The sequence below is a fragment of the Chelonoidis abingdonii genome, chromosome 11, assembly GCF_003597395.2.
Source record: "Chelonoidis abingdonii isolate Lonesome George chromosome 11, CheloAbing_2.0, whole genome shotgun sequence".
Taxonomy (NCBI): Eukaryota; Metazoa; Chordata; order Testudines; family Testudinidae; genus Chelonoidis; species Chelonoidis abingdonii.
This window is the reverse complement of record NC_133779.1, coordinates 29,466,308-29,486,592: the sequence shown is the minus strand read 5'-3', so window position 1 is coordinate 29,486,592 and position 20,285 is coordinate 29,466,308. Positions and strand designations below refer to the sequence as shown.

Sequence of the window (20,285 nt, the reverse complement as noted above, 5' to 3'; positions counted from 1 at the left end):
GGGGTCTCTGCGCCCGGCTGACCCGAGTCTCTCCCCGCAGGTCACCAAGGTGCTGGGCCGGACGGGCTCGCAGGGCCAGTGCACCCAGGTGAGTGACCGGGCTCCCGGCTGGGCCTCGCCCCGCGGCGCTGGGGACCCTGGCGCGGCGCTGAGCCGCGGGCGGACCCAGCGCTGCTCGAGCGAGAGCGGTTCAGGAGCGTCACGGGCTCCCCTCCCAGGCCCCGGGGAGCCGGGCCCTGCGACTCGCCAGTGGCGGGGAGTTCCGCAGGTTACCCCCCCTCCCGGCAGCATCTCGGCGTTTCCCGTTACGGTTTTAATTCGTTGCCTTGTCCGCGTGTTACGAGACGGGGGAACAGGCGTCCCGCATCTGCCATTTGTAGACAGTTCATGTTTTATATACCCTGATCATAGCTCCTCCTGCTCCTCTCCTGTGACTTCCACTGGAACTCGGGGGCACGTGAGCAGAGGCCTAGGCCCTAACTGAGCAGGCAGTTAGGGCAACTGGGCCAGGAAAATGGAGGTTTAGAGCATTTCTCTTCATTCTCTGCTGTGGCTCTCAGGTTCGTGTTGAATTCATGGACGACACCAGCAGATCCATCATCCGGAACGTAAAGGGGCCTGTCCGTGAGGGGGATGTCCTGACGTTGCTGGAATCTGAGCGTGAAGCAAGGCGATTACGCTGATCTGCATGCTGTAGCTTGGTAACTCATTTCATTTTCAGGCTGTAATCAAGCCCTTATTGTATCTGAGATGTTAGTCTTCACTGTTAATACATTAAATACCCAGCCAGATTTTTTTTTAAAGTGAGCTTCTGATTAAGAAGCCAGAAAATTATTAGTCCGTCTAGCCCTAGAATATGTGTCTGAGTTCTGAGACCCTCTCTCTGTAGAGTGCTCACGGATGTTTGCTTTGAGGCCGTAACAACCTTAACACTCAAATGTGGTGCCCATCGCTTAATTGTGACACTCCATGTGTTGGTCTGCACTTTAGCAGTGTTTGAACACAGCTGTGAAGAATTGAGTTAGCAGTCATGAGAACTGACCACAATTTCTTTGTCTACACTAACTGCAAAATCATAGTCGTTGCTTGTCGTCTACCTCAGTTCTCCATGGAACGATGTTTTTCATAACTCTTCAAATACAGTAGCTTCTTGTAGTGTAGACAACATGACCATGTGATGCTTGCTCCTCTCTGCAGGCTTGGGAGAACAGGGCTAGTTGCTTTACTGCAACTTTTGCTAAGAGTTGCTCTGTAGCCTTTTCATGCTGCCATAGAGCAAGTTATTGATTTGTAAAAACACAGAACAGTGGGATCCTGGTCCATGCCTAGGGTTCCTAGGTGTAACGATAATACAAATAAAAAACTTTTTTGAAGGCGATTTTGCAGGTGCAGCCTTTGATCCAGGCTGAACTTCAGGTAGAAGAGAAGCCGTATGTAATTGTTATGGAGTGCTCAGGTTCTGCTGGCTGTGGCTTTTCCTGTGTGTAAACTGGAGAGCGCAGCCTGTTTCTGTAGAATGTTCTACTTCTGGGGCTCAGGCACATGTCTGGGCAATTAACTAGCTGTTTTGAAAATGGCCCAGGATATTTCCATGTATGTAATGATCTCCTGGCCACAGGAAGCTGTAACTGCTCCTCAAGTTTCGATGAAATATGGCGGGTGAGAGCAGGCAGGTGAAATCCTGAATTCCACTTACTGCAGTGACATGTGCAAATGTCCCATTAACCATGTTAGGGCTGTTTGGCTCCTGAACTAACTATAGGAGAAAAATGAAACTCTGATTTTTCAGTTCTCTAGTCCCTCTTCCCCCTGCCTCACCTCCCAAGTCTTGGAAGATAGTGTAAGATTCAGATCTGCATTATGCTTTATTTATAGATGGCAAGCCCGATGCCACTACCATTTCTGATTTCCTGCAATGAAGAGGTGACAGTTCATACTTACTCCACTTGACTTAGTGAAGAGGAATGTTGTTTCAGAGACTAAAATAAAGGAATTTTTTCCAGTAACATCTTTCCTTTCTTTCAGTTATTTAAGAAACAAATGTTTGTTGGTGATGGAAGCAGAACAAAGTTCTATAGGAAGAAAATATTGAAACTATTTCCAGAGGCTACCTCTTCTGAGCTACTTTGTTCCTCACTTTCATTTAAAACTCATTACAAGTGCTGTAGCTGAATTGCCATACAAAAGATCTCATCCGGTGTTGGCTGAAACTTCATGCTGGAAGCCAGTGCATTTCTATCCATCCTCAGACTTCAGCAGTACCAAGACTGACAGTGTTAATGAACGAAAAAAGCTTTGAGACCATGGGCTGTCAGGCATGAGAGAGTGCTTTTCAGCTGTAATTAAGGCTAAAATTATATCATGGAAGTCACAGAATCCATGACTTCCAGCGACCTCTGACATTGGCTAACCAGCCATTGCCGGCAGCGGGGGACCCCACAGCAGCCCAGCCTCTGCTAGGCAACTGCAGTTGGCAGGACCCTGGCAATTGACTGGCTGTTGGTGACTATCCCTGAGCTGCCTAGCTGCTGCCATTGGTAGGGGTCCCCCCTGCAGCGGCTCTGATACTCAGCGGCCCAGCTCCCAGCCACTGCCACCAGCGGCAGAGGGATCATGGAGCTGCTCAGTGTTGGCAGGGGGTCCTCTGCAGCTCCCACCCCCCAGGGTGGCAGGGGGACCTCCCAGCCACTGGGCAATGGAGTCCCAGCAGCTCCTGGCTGCTGGGTGGGGCTCGGGGATGGTGCTGGACTCTCCCTTCGTGACAGGTAATGGCTTCTGTAGTTTTTTATTGCCTGTGACCTGTCTGACTTACTAAAAAAAAGTACCCATGACGCAATTGTAGTTTTAGCCATAATACCCTTTGTGGGGGAAGGATTAGAGCTGTTTTACGTAGTAGCTAGAGGCCTCAACATAGATCAGAGGTCCATTGTGCTAGGTGCTGCATGGATACAGAGTGAGTGATAGTTCCTGCCTTAAAGCTGCCCTATGCTGGTCTTAAGCTAAGAGCTTCTGTGTCTGGGTAACTTGCACCTGTTGAACTTTGAGTGTGAGTGTTAAACCAGTGCAACTTTCTCATAGGGACAAAATAAGGGGACTTGGCTAAGGTCACCTCAGCAGATCAAGAGCTAAGCTGGGCCAAGAAGCCAGGTGTCCTGATGTTCATTTCACTAGCTCATTCTGCCTCCTATAGGCTGTTACCCAAGAGTTATCAGGACTGGACAATTTTTCCCCTCCATTCTGAATACAAATACCTGCATCTTGACTGGCTTATCAAGGGTCTGTGTGTTTTGGATCTGCCTCTTAGAGCCAAAATATGCATGCATGCCCCCTTACCTCAAGGAGACTGCTGTAGCCTCCCTTCTGGTTTACCTGACAGACATTGCCCCATCCAGTCAATCACTCTCCTGTTGATCCTATAACCTTCACACTGCCTGACATCAAATTCCAGCTGCTTCTGGCACACAAGTCCCTGCTTCTCACCTGCCCAATCTCTTACTGAGGTGCCTCCAGTCTCCTCCATTAATGATGCCCCATTTGTTTATTTTTGCAGGCTTCTCAGTGTAGCCTATGCAGAGAAGATCTCCCCTGAGCTGGCGGAGTTCCTTTTCTACCACAACATCGATAAAGAATGTGCTGGCCATGGCTGCCAGTGTATTTGTAATATAAAAACAAATCTCCCCTGGTTGTACCCACAGCCAATGGTCCTCTGCCTGATCTTGTTGCTGTGTTCCCGCTCCTGACCCCCCCCCCCCCCCCCATTTTGTCCCATCCCTGTTGTGTGTCACTTAGAGCTGAGGCTGTAGATTTGTGGCCTTAGGACACTTATCCTGGTTTTGGGCACTTAAGGGGCCTATGTCCTGGTTCTGGGTCCACTCTGATCCACAAAGCTCCCACCCCACACTATAAGCATGTAACCTCACTTGACACCCAAGTTTTCAGGGAAAAAGTCCCCTCAGCATGTGGGCTGCTGCCTATTAGCTATCTGAATGCCTGTCCCTTGCCTAAGCAATTCACAAACCTGAGGAAGACAGACATTCGTCCATCTGAGTTGTGGGTAGGGTCCTGGCCGGTAGGCGTGCTCAGAGACTGCCTATTGGATTGGGTCAAGTTCAGACTCTAGCAGGAGGAGGTGCTGCCACCACATTATAACTGACCCACGCACTTGCCTGGGATGTGGGATCCCCAGGTTGACTCTTGCTGGAGGGGGAGAAAGGCTTTGAAGAGGAGATCTCCCACCGGCTGTGCTGTACATGCTCCCATTCTTGCCCCCTGGACTCAGGTGTTTAGCTCTGTGAGGGAGCAGGGCTCAGCCCACACCTGTGGTTGGCATTGCCCACTGGCTAGCTCAGGCAGATCCCTGCCTGTTGTGCTGGGTTTTGTGGACAGCAGCTGAAGGCACCTCTCCCTTCATTACACAGGGAGCCCAGGTGCCTGACTCAGCCTTTGTGGCTACTACTGTCGCTCCTGTTGATTTTACTAGGTGCCTAAAAGTTCAGCATTGCTACACTGAGCATTGTGCTGCCTAAGACCCTTTGTGGAGCCAGGCCTCACTAACTAACCAGAGCTAGTGCATGGGAGGAGTTCCCCAGCCCCAAGTTGTTCCTCTGGCAGACCACAGCCTTGGCAGGAATGAGAACAATTGTAATACTGGTCTATATTCTGTTTGTGGGAATTAGGCAGTGCAGTGACAGGCCATTCCAAGGTGGTTAAGCAGGTCTGATAGGTAGGGCCTTACCAAAGTCATGGTCCACTTTGGTCAATTTCATTGTCATAGGATTTTTAAAATAAATTTAATGATTTCAGATATTTAAATCTGAAATTTCACAGCGTTGTAAGTGTAGGAGTCCTGACCTCAAAGTTACAAGACTATTATAGCCAGGTTGTGGTATTGCCACTCTTACTTGTGTGCGGCTGCACTGTCTTCAGAGCTGGGCAGCTGGAGAGTGGTGGCTGCTGGCCGGGAGCCTAGCTCTGACGGCAGCAGCGCAGAAGAGTTGCGTGGTGTGGTATTGCCACCCTTCTGTGCTGCTGCTGGAGAGGTGCTGCCTTTGGAGCTGGGTACGTGGCCAGCAGCTGCTGCTATCCAGCCATCTAGCTCTGAAGGCAGCGCAGAAGTAAGGGTGACAATACTACAACCCCCCTATTCCCCCAGCAATAACCTTGCAGCCTCCCTTTGGGTGGAGGACTGGCACACGCACACTCACTCTCTCTCTCTTTTACTTTGAGAACCGCTGGTCTCTCCTGCGAATTGTGAATAATACAGGGTAAAAGTACACAAAAGATTAGATTTCACAGCTGTGAATTTGGAAGGGCCCTACTGATAGGAGCAGCAAGTGCTGAGTGCACACACTAGCACTTGAGCTGGCCTCCAATAAAACCATGTGGGCCTTAGTCTAACCAGCACATCAGGACAGAGCAAAGGGGCCAGAAACTGCAACTGAGAAATTAATTCATAGATTTTAAAGTCAGACATGACCATTTTTGCTAGGCTGACCTGCCCAACACAGCTGAATATTTCACCCAGTGATTCCTGCATCCGGCCACACCACCTGGAACGCTGAATGGGGGAAGGCAGGCAGAATTGCTTCAGCCAATGCATAATAAACTTGGAAGAAATCAGGTGAAACGAGCTGGTAACCAGCTCAGGTCACCTTGTTCTGTAAAGTTCAGGTTCTGGACACCTCAGTTAGAGGCAGCCTTAAAGGTTAAGGGGATGCTGATGGCACCTTGACTTGATTTTAAAATATATTTTAACTTTACATTTTATTTATATTTTAAAAAATAAACAATATTAAAATATTAGCAAACAGACACCAGGCAAAAGCATTCTAATGGGTGGTACATACAAAGCAAGTGTAATCAGAGCACTAGAAAGCTGCTGTGAGCCTCCTCCATTGACTTCAGGGTATAGCAGACACAGGCCTGCTGCAACACGCATGGGCGCCTCAGCCCAGATCCTTAAAGGTATTTAGGCACCGAACTTCCACTGAAAGCAATAGGAGTTAGATGCCCAAATACCTCTGAGGCTCTGGGCTTTTGCCCATCAGAAGAGCAGTTCTCAGATTCTACAAACTTGGCTCAGACAAAGTCTGGTTGGGACAAACAATAACAACTGGTCTGGGAGAGTCAGGCTAGAACTGCTGGCTCTATACCAGTGGTCCCCAAACTGGGGGGCCTGCTCCCCTATGGGGGCGTGGAGGAATGGCCAGGCCAGCTCCGCTCTGGCCCTGTTCCCAGCCATGGCTCCCATGGTCCTCACTCCCAGCCATGACTTGGCTCCAGGCTGGGGTGTGGGGAATGTGGACACATCCCATTACTGGTAAGCGGGAGGGGGAGAGGAACAGTTTTGGGACCACTGCTCTATACTGATAACATGGTAACAAACCCAGCTGTAAGCTCTCAAATGCTCGAGCATGGTTGTCTACTAACTCCAGGGCATGTGTGTGTGTCCTGGCCCAGCCTTTGCTGTTCTGAGCTCACACCCCTGCTATGTAACGGGAAGGTTTTTCACAGAGCTGCTGGACAGCATTGCTTGCATGAGAGGAGGCGATCACTTTTTCAAACCCACTTACATTTTTCATGACAAAATATTCTGATTTTTATAGCTGGCGGGTGGCCCCTCCGAGAGTTAGTAAAACCTCACAGTGCGGTTGCCAGTAACACACCCTGTAAGCGAATATGTTCGGCCATGCAGTGCGTTTAACACTGATTGGCAGGTTCTGAGTCCTTTGAGAAGGGCCGAGTGAAAAACTGGGCTGAAAAGGGGCTAAGGACCAGATCCTCAAATGAATTTAGGTGCCTAATTCCCATATAAGCCTAAGTGAGCAGGTCCTCTTGTTATCAGAGATACCACCCCATCCCAGCTGGTCCCACCATGGACTTAGAATCTTAGCCCTTCCCTCCCCACACAAGCTTGGCTGCCCTGTCAGCCACTACCTCCACTTTTCACTCACGTAACTTTCCCAGCTGCCTCTGGCCCCTGTGCTCCTCCCCACTGACAGGGCTGGATGGAAGGGTGGGTAAGAGCCAAGAGGAGCTTCAGCTGCCTTCACAGCTAAAAGCTGCCAACTTCTTTAAAAGTAGGGGGCGGGAGTTCTAAATGGAATTTCCCTGCCTCCCTTCCCAACCCCATTGGGAGAAGGAGGCTGGCCCCAAGTGGAAGGAGGCAGTAACAGCTGTGGGAATTCCAAAAAAGCCCCAGATGACCAGTCTGAGTGGATTCATGGGTATGGGGTACCTCACTCTGGCCCAGTCTGGTACTCTAGCCACCTCCCGAACCAGTGCGCTACAGCAAACACAAGAGCTAGTTCCTGCCGAGATGATTAAACTAGTAATTTCATTTTCCATTGAAACTGTTTTTAAACTAAAACACATTTCTTTCATTAAAAGTGCAGGTTCTCCTACAGAAATGTCAGATTTTTTGGTTGAAAAACTGAATGCCTGACAACCAAAGTATTTTGATTTGAAATACTGCCGTGGTGCCTCATGGGAGATGTAGTTCACGTGCTTTGTGTCCCCATTATCCTCTATGGGACTGCCTCACCAGATGGACTACATCTCCCATGATGCACCCTGGCCACGCCCTTTGCCAAAAGGGGAGACTGGTGCATCATGGACTATGTAGTTCAACAAGGGAGCACAGCTTATGTGCTGAGGCACAACTCCAGGCAGAGGTAGCCTGATATCTTGCAGGAATTGAGTGCCAGGTGCAGCCAGAACACAGGGCACTGATCAGTAACACAGGCACCACCCAGAGTTATGTTTCAAACACTAAATAAAATCCTTTCTATAAAACAGCATCTGTTTCATAAAGTAACAGAACAAGATGCGGTACCAGAAGTGGCCGGAGGGGAGAGCACTGTCTGGAGAACATTTAAAGGCAGCATGTTAAGGAAAGAGGGATTGTTTCAAACAGCCTTACATCAGAGGAGCTCCCCACTCTCCCTGCTCCACCTCCCACCTCCTCTGCAACACAGGTGAAAAAAAAATGATGGCATAAAGCCACCACTGGAACTCAGGTTAATGGAGAACGTAGAGGAATCCTGGATGAGGTTTAAACATTGTTTGTTCTATACATGGTGGCAATAGATGCAGGCTCCTTGAGTGGAAGCCTAGAAAGCAGCCTCGTTGCTAACTGGAACTGGAAGGGAAGCTCTAGATCTTTTTAACAGCTTCTAGCTGTCCCCTGAGGACAGTGAAGATTTTGATAAGGTCCTAGCACAATTTCAGACTCATTGCATTCCTAGAAAGAAGGAAGCTTACATTTTTTCCACACAAGTGCAAAAGGAAAACAAAGACATTGAGGGTTACGTCACAGACTTTAAGCACAATAGCCGGTCTTGCCTCTTTGGGGCCCGAAGAGATTCCTTGATTAGAGACAGGCTGCAGTGATCTAAAGCTGCAGGAATGTCTACTGAGAGACCGTGGCTTAACTTTGGAGAAAGCCATGAACACCTGCAAAGCAGCAGAATAGGCAAAATTGTAAATATAGGCTTTAAGCAAAGAGGGTACCAAGGACATTGTGCAGGAGGTCACTGCAGTGCAGGACAAGGAGATGCACACATACAAAGTGATAAACTGACACCAATCAATATAAGAAAGGGCAAAAAAAAAAAAAATCTGTGGAAGGGCCATTCCAAACAAATGTGGGATGTGTGGAACCAAACTTGTGTACAAACAATGCCCAGCATTTGGACAGAAGTGCAGTGTGTGTCTCAAGTACAACCATTTTGCTAACCAATGCAGCCAACTGTGGATGCAATCCAGGAATATTGTGATAGCTCCAGTGAGGAGGCAGTGTATGTTGACACCCTACAGCTGCCAATAGACAAGAACTGGTTCATTGCTCGTAATACTAATGGCTCACAAATCACAGATAGCGTAGACACAAGCATTGATACCAATGTACAACCAGCACAATGGTGGTGAACTTTAAAATACAAGACCCCACCGATGAAACAGGCAAACGTCCAGACAGCTTGTGATGGACTCCATAGTCCTGTGGTGGGCTGATACTGGCTCATTCTCACATATAAGAAAGAAAAGACTAAGTACACCTTTCTGATAGGACACAGAACACCTATATTGGGCCTGGAATCAGGTCAACAGTTGGGACTAATATGCAAGCTGATTAATATAGGACACAGCTTGTTGTGAGGCATCAAAACTTTAGTAGATACAGATACAGATGTGTTCAAAGGCTTGGGAAAATTGGCAGTCATGCATAAAATAACTTTGAAGAAGGATGCAAACCCTGTTATACACACAACCAGGAAGGTATCTGTGGCCCTGAGAGGCAGACTCCAGCAAGAACTGCAATGTCTCCAAGCCATGGAAGTAACAGAAAGGGTTGAGGAACCCACAGACTGGCGATAGTACAAAAGAAATCTGGATCTTTGCACTTGTGTCTCAAACCCAAGGAATTAAACACTAACATAAGACAGGAGCATTATCACATACTGACTGAGATGAACTCTTGAGAGAGATGGCGGGTGCCAACATTTTCATCACTCTAGACCTCTAGAGCTCACTGCTGTGTGCAGTATTGTACCACTCCTTTTGGCACATACTGCTTCAAACATCTACCTTTCGGAATTTGCTCTGTACCTGGAGTATTCCATAGAACGAGTGGCAGACTTTTTGGCCCAAGGACCACACTGAGGTTGCAAAACTGTGGCAGAGCCAGGTAGGCAAGGCTGTGCCTCCTGAAATAGCCTGCCCCTTGCCCCCTATCTGCCCCCTTCCACTTCCTGCCCCCCTCAGAACTCCCGACCCATCCATCCCCCCCTGCTCCTTGTCCCCTAACCGCCCCTTCCCAAGACTCCCCACCCCTAACTGCCCCCCAGGGACCCCACCCCAACCAACCTCCCTGCTCCCAGTCCCCTGACTACCTCCCTGACCCCTATCCACACCCCCGCCTCCTGACAAGCCCCGCGGGACCCCATTCCTATCTAACCCCCCGTTCCTTGTCCCCTGACCCTTATCCACACATTCCCACCCTCTGACAGGCCTCCCGGGACTCCCATGCTTATTCAACCCCCTCCCCACAAACCTCCACCCTTTTCCAATCTCCCCGCCCTGGCCCCCTTACCATGCTGCTCAGAGCAGCATGCCTGGCAGCCACACCGCCCGGCCAGAGCCAGACAAGCTGCCCTGCAGGAGCATCCAACCCCACTGCCCAGAGTGCTGCCTGCACGGTGGCATGGCTGCGGGGGAGGGGGGACAGCGGGGGAGGGGCCAGGGGCTGATATCCCCAGCCGGGAGCTCAGGGGCCAGGCAGGACCAGATGTGGCCCATGGGCCATAGTTTGCCCACCTCTGCCATAGAACCATGCATTTTTACTGGATGGCTCTGAAGGTGTCAAGGTCACATACAGAACAGGAACACTATGCAAGGCTTGCAACTATTCAGCAGCTTGCCAGGGACAAAGGAAAGTGCCAGTTCATGAAGACAGAACTTCTCTGTATGGGGGAAATCTTGTCAGAAAGTGGTGTCAGGCCTGATCTAGCAAAAGCATCCTTAGGATGCCAAACCCAAAGCAAACAAAAGACTTACAAAGGTTTATAGGTTTGGTGACTTGGCTGGGCAACTTCATAGATAACCTGACCGATACAACAAAAAATACGAGAAAACTGTTAGTGGTGTGGAATGGCTGCGGACTAGAGTGCATGAAAATGAATACAGCAAACCTGGATAGAGGGATATGCAAAAGAAGGGCATGGGGAGCACTCGATTGGCCAGGCATGAATGACAACATCACTGATATGGTAAATACCTGTGCCACATGCCAAACCCATAGGCTAGCCATAGCCAAAGAATCACTGTTAAATATAGATGTGTCAGCTGGTGTTTGGGACACAGTGAGAGCAGATACCTTTACCCTACTGGACAGAGACTATGTGGCTATATTGGATCCAAACTCAAACTACCCAGAGGTAGAAATACTGACAGATGCCACATCCTACCCAGACATATTGAAACACAAAGCGACTTCTGCCAGATTTGGGATTTCACAGGTAGTGAGGACTGACAATGGATCTCAACCTGTGAGCAAAGACTTCAAGCCTTGGGCAGATGCACATGATCTGAATATACGATTTCTACATACCTGCAGGATAATGGGCTTGAAAATGGGGCAGGCAAATTCAGAGTGTTTAGAATGTGGTAAGTCGCCTGTAGAGCTTGTGCTAGGATGTCAGGTACGAAATCAACTTCCTCAGCCTAAAATTAAACAGGGTGCAGCTAAAGAACAGAGGCACAAACAAGTGCAGAAGGAAACAGAAAGATGAAGGCATAAAAATGTGCTACTATGACAAAACTGCGGTGCACCCAAGGGAACTACGCCCTGGAGAATCTGTTAACATTTGGAATAATGGTTCATGGGGGATAAGGCTGAGGAGATTTGTCTGGTTGCTCCAAGATCACACGAGATCAAAACAAGGATTTTTGTTGAGGCAGAGCCATATGCATCTCTTACTGGTACTGGTGATAAACGTCCCGGATGAGCTACCTCCACACACAGTGCAGAACTTAACAGTAAATCCACCTACACACCAAACTAGGAACATCCTGATAACAACACTGACACATACCAAAGTGATGTCACCTGCTGGGACTATCAGACTCAAGATCATTGGATGCCTGGGTCGGTTATCTGGGAAAGACACCACCATGACCACAGGAAACTGATGCTGTTCCAAGACTCCCAGCAGAGGTGAGAACACATTACAACACAATGGTCAAAAGACCCAGAAAGACTCATTGAAAGGTACTGAGAAGCAGCAGAATCACATCTCACCATTGCATGAACAATGAGGGTATTCTTTTGTTTAGTTGTTTAAAAAAAAAAAAAAAAAAAGGAAAGATGTGTGGGGTATGCTAATGAAATTATGCATATGCATGGCAAGGGCACAAACCCAGGAACTGGCAGTCAGACATCTTGCAGGAACTGGGAGCAAGGCAGAGCCAGGATGCAGGGCAGTGACCAGCAGCCCAGCCACCCCCACCAGTTATGTTTCAAATGTTACATAAGAATTCTTGGTACAACAGAGCGTACATGTCATAAAGCAGCAGAACAATACAGTCCAGAGAGGAGAATGGGACCTGAGCAACCACAGCTACAGCTGCATTTCCCAATCAAACTTTTTATTTTTGGTTTGTTTTCAGCCTCAGGTATTTTGGAATTCAAATTTCCACTGAAAAATTGAAATTTTCTGTGGAAAATTTAGATGTAGATGATTTTTTCCTATTTTTGCTGAAAATTTCCATGATGAAACCTAACTTTTCTACCAGCTCTAGGTATGATGTTAGAAACAGTGCTCATGGCTGGCCCGGGTAGGGCGACTTGCCCGGTTTAGCCTAGACGAGCATCAAGGTGGGGAGAAGAGAGGAAATGCTGGAAGTGACCCTCTGTTTCACTCTACAGCAGCCCCCATGACACAGACTAGTGCCAGCTGCTTCCCTCCAGTGGAGATTGGGTTAATTAGGCTGAGAATAGATACCTGTCACACTTGACAGGAATATAAACACATGGGCCCTTGGGGGATTGGGCTCGAGTTCTTGGATGTGATGAGATTATGGGGGAGTTTCCATTTTCAGGATGATGAGGAGTGAGTGCCGGGAGAATCCAGCCGCCTGGGATGTGAAGGCTGCTCTAATGTTTCTTCATTAGGTTGCTAGAGCTCTTCAAGGCTATCAGTGAGGTCTCCTGATGCAGAGAGAGAGAGAACATCAGTCACTAAACTTTTCTAGGATGCAGAAACAACAGCCTCCTCCTCAGCCCCACCGGTATTCCTGTGTGTGGGACCAAAGAGGAAGATCCTCTCTATCCAGCCCCTGGTGCGCTGTTCAGCTAGGGCAGTGGGAGGACAGGTCCCAGCAGTTCAGTCTGGGGAGCATGAAAAGCCATGCCTGAGCTCTGCTCAGTAGCCAATTCCTTGTTGATGCCTTATGAGAATTTTTCATCTACATTATGAGTCACCCCTTCTCTTGGGAGTAACCTAGCTGGGCATCTCTGGGAGAGCCCCTGGGGAGAACGCCAATCACTGCAGAACTGCATGGATAGGTATAAAAAAAAAACTCTTCCAATTTCATCAACTCAGCAGAGTGGCTCCTTACACCTGGCCCAGGGACAGAACCCAATTAAAAGTCTGATGCTGCTTCAGAGTCAACTAAGTGCAAAAAAAAGCATCTGAAAATATATCTGAGTGCATGAAATTACCTCCCTGCTACCAAATGCAGAGAACTCCCTAATGGCTGCTTCAAACTTTCACCAAAAATTTGCATCCCAGCTAAGAACCACTCTGAGGAATGCCAGCCTAGCTCTTAGTCTTCCTAGTGTGTCAGCGCTGCCGCGCTAGGACATATACTGACAATTCTGGAAGTTCATCCAACTTTCTAATACAATCAATGTCAAACAACAGAAAATCACGTACAGTTTAATAATTATTTCAAATATAATAATGTAATTTACTTCCTAGATTCGGCTTTCCTACCATGTATTGTAATTTACATGCATTTGTATGCGTGTGTCATTGGGGCACCAGGTAAAGCTGATGGTCTGACTGACAGCAATAATTTCTGAGTCTAGAGGCACGATGGAGAAATAACAACTGCATTTCAGAAGAGCTGAGCACTAGAGAGGAACTTCTGGGATGTTCCTTAGAACTCCACCCCTCCCCGGTCTCTCCATCAGGTGGTTGAGTGACAGCACACTAAGCCAACGAAACACCAAGTGGGAACTTAGCACAAACTCTCCTTGCGGTGGGTGGCACGTAGTTCTGAGGCCATTCAGAAAGATGCCTTTTCCGAATTCCCCCTTTTCTGGGTGTCAGAAGCCTGTTTCACACACATTGTAGAGCGGATCACTTGACAATTACCCTGTTCTGTCAATTCCCTCTGCAGCACCTGGCCACTGTCGGTAGACAGGATACTGGGCTAGGTGGACCTTTGGTCTGGCCCAGTGTGGTTGTTCTTATCTTCTCATGAATAGTTCTCGCATATATGGGAAATCCCAGCTTTTGTTTTGCCCCCTTAACAATTCCTAATATATTCAGTACAGATCATTCTCCCCCAGCCTGGGCAGGCCGGTCCCCACAGAGCCCACCCTGGAGCTCGGTCTTATCAAGGTTTAAAAAATTCAAAGACTGGGGCTTTCACCACTTCCCTTGGGAGACCTCGCCACTAGCCTTGATGGGAAAGGTTAGTTCCTATCCATTTTAACCTTGCCTTTGGGCAGGTCCATTGGGTGACTTCTTGTTATTCCACCCAGCAAGATCCCTCCCTTTGATAAGCTTGCAGCAGAGAGTTCAGTTCCTGAGCAATCCAGGCTGGATTTATTTGCAGTCAGTTCACCCTGCTGTTGTCTCAGGTTTTCATAAGCCTCCCCGCTTGGAGAGGGCTGATGCTGGGCCCTGTGCTAACCACCCTGGCCTATCACCCAGTGAGAGTTCAGCAGCCAATTGCATTTAAAAGCCAGCTCGGGAAATGTCCGGACTGCGCTTTCAGCAGGTCCCGGTGAGCATGGTGACCTGTTTCCTGCACAGCACTTTGGAAGGTCTGGATGGGGCCAAAGCTGTCATGGTTTCCACTGGGGGAGCCTTCGGTTACTTACGGGTGACTGTGCCTTGGAGTTGTTGAGGTGGGCGTACATCAATACTGCAATGTTGCTGTGACCAGCCTCCAGAGCAATGGCCACGGCATTGTTCCCATCCTAGGAAAGAAAAGAAAAAGGGTTCCTCAGAGAGCTCCCAGCAGGAGACTTGGTGTGATTATTTAAGTAACACAATACTGAACGTTCAGCGCTTCCGATGCCTTGGAACAAGCAGCAACAGCCAGGGCCTGACAGGCTGGGCAAGTTATGGAACTTCTCTCCCAGGTGAAGATCCGGGGCTGGAATAACGGATGGTGTGATGACATAGGAGACAGGTGCTAAATGGGAACCGGCATGGCTTTTCAAAAGCAGGGCCTGCCAGACCCACCTCCCCTCTTGCTTTTGGACTGGCCGTGGAGTGCAGGTGTGATAGGGCCGGATGAAACCCGCACAGCGATGCTTTCATTCTGCCTCCAAGCAGCTGCCGGCTTCAGCCGAGTTGGCTCCCTAGGTGTGGGCTGTTTGTCTGAATGGGTTTGTGTTTCCATGTGCTTCCATGGGGCAGTTCTCTGGCCTGTGTTGTACAAATCAGACTATGGGCCTTTCTGGCCTTGCAGTCTCTGAATGTTCAGGGCTCAGCTGTTCTTTACAATACCTGGTTTCACTTGCAAACAAGGGCATGCACTGTGCACTAGTCCGTTAGTCAGACAGGCATTCGAAGCTGCAGATGATCAGCAGGATGACATGTACAGTGACTAGTCCAAGTGGACGGTTTGTGAACTCCCGACAGGCTGAGATTTGTTCCCATAAAGGGGTTAGTTAAACAATCACTGAGCACAAATACACTGGGAAAAATTAAACTCTGTTTGTGGATAATTTGCAGGCCAACACAAGGTGAAAATCCCCAGGCAGGAGCGATTCATCCAGCTCTGTCATACAGGGAACTGGCGAGGTGGCAGCACATCAGCGTATGCAGCACAACGCAGCAATGGTGAGAACTCAGCACTATGGTCCCTGGGGGTGAGTGGGGCAGGCAGTGACTTACATTATCCACAATGGAGATGTCACAAGCTGGCTGGGCCAGGAGCAGCCTCACGGTCTCCACTCGCCCGTGCTCGCAGGCGCACATCAGGGCTGTGGAGCCTTCCTCATCCTGCAGGTTGACGTCGGCTCCGCAGGCCAGCACGGCTTCGACCATCTCCTGCCTGCCATGGCTGACCGCCAGCATCAGCGCCGTCTGGCCAGCCTGCAAGCGAGAGAAGAGGTGAGGGGAGCTGCATGCAAGCGGACACAGAGAAGAGACCTGGCTGGGAGAGGGGATATTAGTAACAGCTGGAAGCTCTCCTAGTCAGACAAGTGCCCAGGACCTACAGACTCATATTAGGCCAGAGTAGGGTGACCAGCTGTCCCGATTTTATAGGGACAGCCCCAATTTTTCCCTCGGGGTCCCAGGCACTGGAAAGGGGCAGGTTCACACAGAAGGCAAATCTAAATAAGGAACATGCTTGGTCCTGCCAGCGACAGAGCACTGGGAGCTCAGCACTGAGCACGCACAGGATCCGGCCAGCAGCTGCTTACGGTGACAAGCGCTATTTGGGAGTAGACTGGTTTGGCTCATGTTCCCGGACCTGTGTGGGAGCTGCCTGCAGCCAGCCTGTCCCACCTAGAGCTCATTGGAGGTGAAACAAAACTTGTTTTGGTCCAAAGCAGGAGTGGCTTCCGAAGCTTAGGGCAACCAATAAGGGAACAGAAACAAGCCCTGTCACTCAGGTGAGCCGGCCCACCTGCTCACAAGTTGTTCTTTCCACAGGTCACTCGAGGCCAGAGGCACGGCCTGGGATCTCAGCCGGGCTGAATCTGGGGGTTTAGAGTGGAGGTGACGGCTGCAGGGAGCAGCCCTGCTAGCACTGACCTGGCTCGCCTTGGCGTTGACGTTTCCCATGCTGAAAAGTCTCCTGACAACGTTCATGTCATCTTCATGCTCCACCGACGCCAGAGCTGCCAGCATGAGGGCTGTGTAGCCGGCTTTATTCTGATGGTCAACATTGCAAACTCCTGCAGAAAGAGAAGTGGGGGAGCGCTGGAGACCCCAGCAGGCTGGAACGTTCAGCAGCAAAACTGCCCTCGGCTCTGATTCCAAGAGCATGTCTCAAGTCAAGGAGCTGCTGGTGCTGAGCTATTGCGCGCTGGGAAGTCTGGATTCCGGATGGCAATGGTCACTGTGCCGTGGATGCGCTGCACTGCTAGGCCAAGGCACAGCCCCAGACCGTATGGCCTCCACCTGTCTCAGGCGCACTCGCTGGGGGATGCTCTGTGGTTGGAAAGGCCTTGTTCCCTTGATGTTGCCCTGTGATACACGTTTGCTGGGCATGTAAGGGCAAACTCAACCCCCTCCTCCACAGCTGCGGTCCTGTGGGGAACCTCTTGCTGGATTCCTGGGGCTGCAAAGGAGGTTTGACATGCTCTGTGCAGCATGGAGCCCTGAGCGGCTCCATGCAGGGAGTGGAGCAAGACTGGGACTGGAGGATCTGCTGCTGCATGGAATCTCCTGTTCTGTTTCCCACCCTGCCAGGGGTGAGCCACCTCAGGGCCCGTGGAAGCTATTTCAGCTACCTGGGCTCATGACAAATGCCTAATGGCTGCACTGAACAGTGTTCTGCACAGGGACCCACTTTCACATGCCCCAGCAATGGCCACTGCCTGGGCTGTGTCTTGCTCTCTGTACGCAGGTAGCACCTTGGACTGCAGGTGGGGCATGAATGAGGGCAGCAAGATCAAGCCCCTTGTCACAGCACAGACACCAAGACCCTGTCCATGTGTTTGTCACTGCACCTGCCCTGCAGTGCCCATGGGCAGCATTCCTGCATCAGATTCTACCACTGCAGGAATCTGTGGGCAGAGGATATGGGGACCCTGAGGGCAGGGAAATGCTTATGTAGTAGGTTCATTTTCAGGCCTAATTCACATGACATGTCTCTGCAACCCCAGGGCATGGGCCAGTGATGCGTTCTACACCTCGAGCACAGGCTAGTTTCTCGGGCTAGAGCCTGGCCGCTAGGGGGCACTAGGAGAGGGAGGCAGACTGGCCTCTGGCTGTCGGGAGGAGGCGGTGGGTCAGGGCTCCTGGGTAGGTGTGTTTCATGGGAGGGCTCGGGAGCAGCAGCCAAGAGGGGCCTGGGGAGCAGGGCAGCTTTTGGAAAGAGAACCAAGGTCTCCGCTCCCGTCTCCTAGTGCAGAACCCTCAGCTGAGCCATCCTCACTTCCGGACTGGACAGGGTCACATCGCGCCCAGGATAAACAGAGGGCACTTTGCGCTACTAACCCGTGTCCAGGAGCAGCTGCACGATCTGGAAGTTGGAGTGTGAGACGCTGTAGTGGAGAGCTGTGTTACCGTTCCCATCCGAGAGATTGACCACGTGGGCCAGTATCCCCGGAGAGACCTCCGCGAAGGCCAGGAGGTGGTTGGCGACCATCTCTGGGACGGAGGACTTCTGGCTGGACACTCGGAACCACTCCTGGAGGAGGATGCTGCTGCTGGACAGCTGGGGAAGGAGAAGGGCAGGCCTCAAGCTGGGAAATGCTTATCTCCAAGGGACCATGCTTACTGGCCAAAACTGTGGCTGCTCTTAACACTTCCTCTGCTAAGTTTCACCCTAACACAAAGCCTGGGGAGCCAGAGTTCCCATGAGCAGTTGTGGCCCGAGGCTGTGCCATCCCCAGCCAAGTCCTCCCATTGCCAAAAATACAAAGCAGTGCAATTCCCTACACCTCCCCATTGATAACATGGCACAGATCCGAGCTGCACCAAGGCCCTGGGTGACAGGCCAGTGCTGAACCCTCTGGACTGAAGCCTTACACATGGCACTAGACTTTCCCTGGGTGGGGAGTGGACACGGACAGGAAGCCCCAGGAGGGAAGGCACAGATGTCTGGAGACATGGGTAGCAGGCAACAGCTGGCTCTATACCTGCCCTCACGGCTTTCCCAGCATGCTGAGGGGACTGTGTGTGCAGGGAGCACGGGCTGTACGGCCTCCAATCTCTTAGGGTCTGTGATGCCTGGAATGTCAGGCTGAGCCCAGCCGGGAGGAGAGGTTAGTGACTCAGACCTTGACTCCAAGGCTGCAGCACAGAGAAGGACAGAGAGGGGTTGGTGGTGGGATTCAGAGATTCCTAGGCCAGAGAGACCCGTGGTGATCATCTCGTCTAACATCCTGCATGACACAGGCCAGAGACCTGCCCAGAACAATTCCTTCTGCACTAGAGCAAAATACCCCTCCCCGCCCCCCCCAAAGGAGTGCTCCGGGGCGAGCAGGGCGTCTAGCGTGTGGCATGCAGGGGAACAACTAGTCTTCCATTGTCCTGGCTCACACACCTTTTCCTTGTGCTCAGTGTTGCCGATTATGGGCTCTAGCCGTGGGGCCCAGCAGGGCCGGTGTACAAGGAGTTGCAGAAGGGTTTGTGGATCCAGGCTCTAATGACCTAACAGAAGCCTCTTTGGGGAGAACACCCCTGACTGTGGGTCTTGATCTCATCTAGGGCAAGCCCAGCTGCTTCACCTCTCGGTACCCCCTCCTACTCACCACCTCTTTGCTCTTCACGGCACTGGGATGGCTGAGGTGGTGCTTCACAATCATGCAGGCCTCTCTCATCCTTGGGCTCAATTCAAACCTGTGAAAAGCAGTGGGGGATGGAGTTGTCTGCTGCGTTACCCCAGAGAAGTAGGTGGCCTGCAGAACAGCACGAGCAGCCTCGAGCGGGCACAGCTGCTGGCTAACAATCTGATCCTAGGGTTCCTGACAGGTATGTGCCTAACATCACGCCAACTTCTAGCCACGCCTCAGGGTGCACGGGCACAGCCAGGAGCTGCTTTTATGTCTCTGGCAGGACAGGCTGGGAGGGTTTCAGCAGCTAAGTTAGTTGCTCATTAAAGCACAAAGGTGTGTGTGTTGGGGGGGAGGAATTCATCAGCAATAGACTCAAAGGATTGTTAGGAGAAAAGAAAACAATCCATGTGCTGCTTCCATGCATGAGTGAAGACAGCCCTGAACCCTCCCTCGTACACCCTGGCCCTACCGACCAGATACAGCTGTGGCTCCCCTTGCCAGCGGATCTCAGCACCTCACATTCACAGATTCATCTGCTACTCCCCATTTTGAAGACAGGAAACGGAGGCACAGACAGGAGGGCCCATGGCTCCCCCAGGGAGCATGGAATGGAGGGAGGGCAAAACATCTGGGTCAAGGCAAGTGCCAGAGCCACAAGATTATCCTTCCTCTTCTGCAGTGGGGACTCTCTTGCCACCCAGGTCCTGGGCATGGGATTCCAACGCATCAGACATTGGTAACAGCCAGAGACTGGATCCAGAGTAAAGGCACGAATATCTGATCTGGTGCAGCAGGGAGGGTCAGGCTAGAGGGGTCAAAGGGCCGATCTGGATTCCTGCCTTCCTGAGGGGTTGTCCTGGAAAAAAACCCCGTTATTTCCGTCATTCAGAATCCCATTTGTGTTCTGCACGGGTCCAAAGGCTCCCGGACTGCAGCACTCAGGGAGTGTGCGTTTCAGTCTCTGCTTTCCAGGAGCTCTCAGAGAAATGATTACAGACCCTAGCAAGCAGTGACACTGGAAAGGAGGGACTGCCCTGCTGGGTTAGAACAAAGCTCCATCTAGTTCAGTGTCCCGTCTCCCACACCAGCC

General features: G+C 50.7%; 2 protein-coding genes across 6 annotated transcripts in view; one reads left to right on the top strand and one right to left on the bottom strand.

Moving 5' to 3' along the window:
* The window catches only part of RPS28 (ribosomal protein S28), a 2,201-nt gene extending 195 nt beyond the window's left edge, over window positions 1-2,006 (top strand). The window contains exons 2-4 of the mRNA XM_032782178.2: window positions 41-88; window positions 561-701; window positions 1,876-2,006. Of these exons, the coding sequence (XP_032638069.1) occupies window positions 41-88; window positions 561-683 (171 nt within the window). The 3' untranslated portion in view covers window positions 684-701; window positions 1,876-2,006. The remainder of the gene's footprint in view (window positions 1-40; window positions 89-560; window positions 702-1,875) is intronic.
* Window positions 2,007-12,123: 10,117 nt separating this feature from the next.
* Window positions 12,124-20,285, bottom strand: part of KANK3 (KN motif and ankyrin repeat domains 3) — a 46,045-nt gene continuing 37,883 nt past the window's right edge. For all 5 annotated transcript variants that reach the window (XM_032782172.1, XM_075070818.1, XM_032782173.2 and 2 more), the window contains 6 exons: window positions 19,172-19,259; window positions 17,913-18,132; window positions 16,503-16,645; window positions 15,636-15,836; window positions 14,612-14,710; window positions 12,124-12,706 (listed from right to left, as the gene is read on the bottom strand). In XM_032782172.1, the coding sequence (XP_032638063.1) occupies window positions 12,653-12,706; window positions 14,612-14,710; window positions 15,636-15,836; window positions 16,503-16,645; window positions 17,913-18,132; window positions 19,172-19,259 (805 nt within the window). In that variant the 3' untranslated portion in view covers window positions 12,124-12,652. The remainder of the gene's footprint in view (window positions 12,707-14,611; window positions 14,711-15,635; window positions 15,837-16,502; window positions 16,646-17,912; window positions 18,133-19,171; window positions 19,260-20,285) is intronic.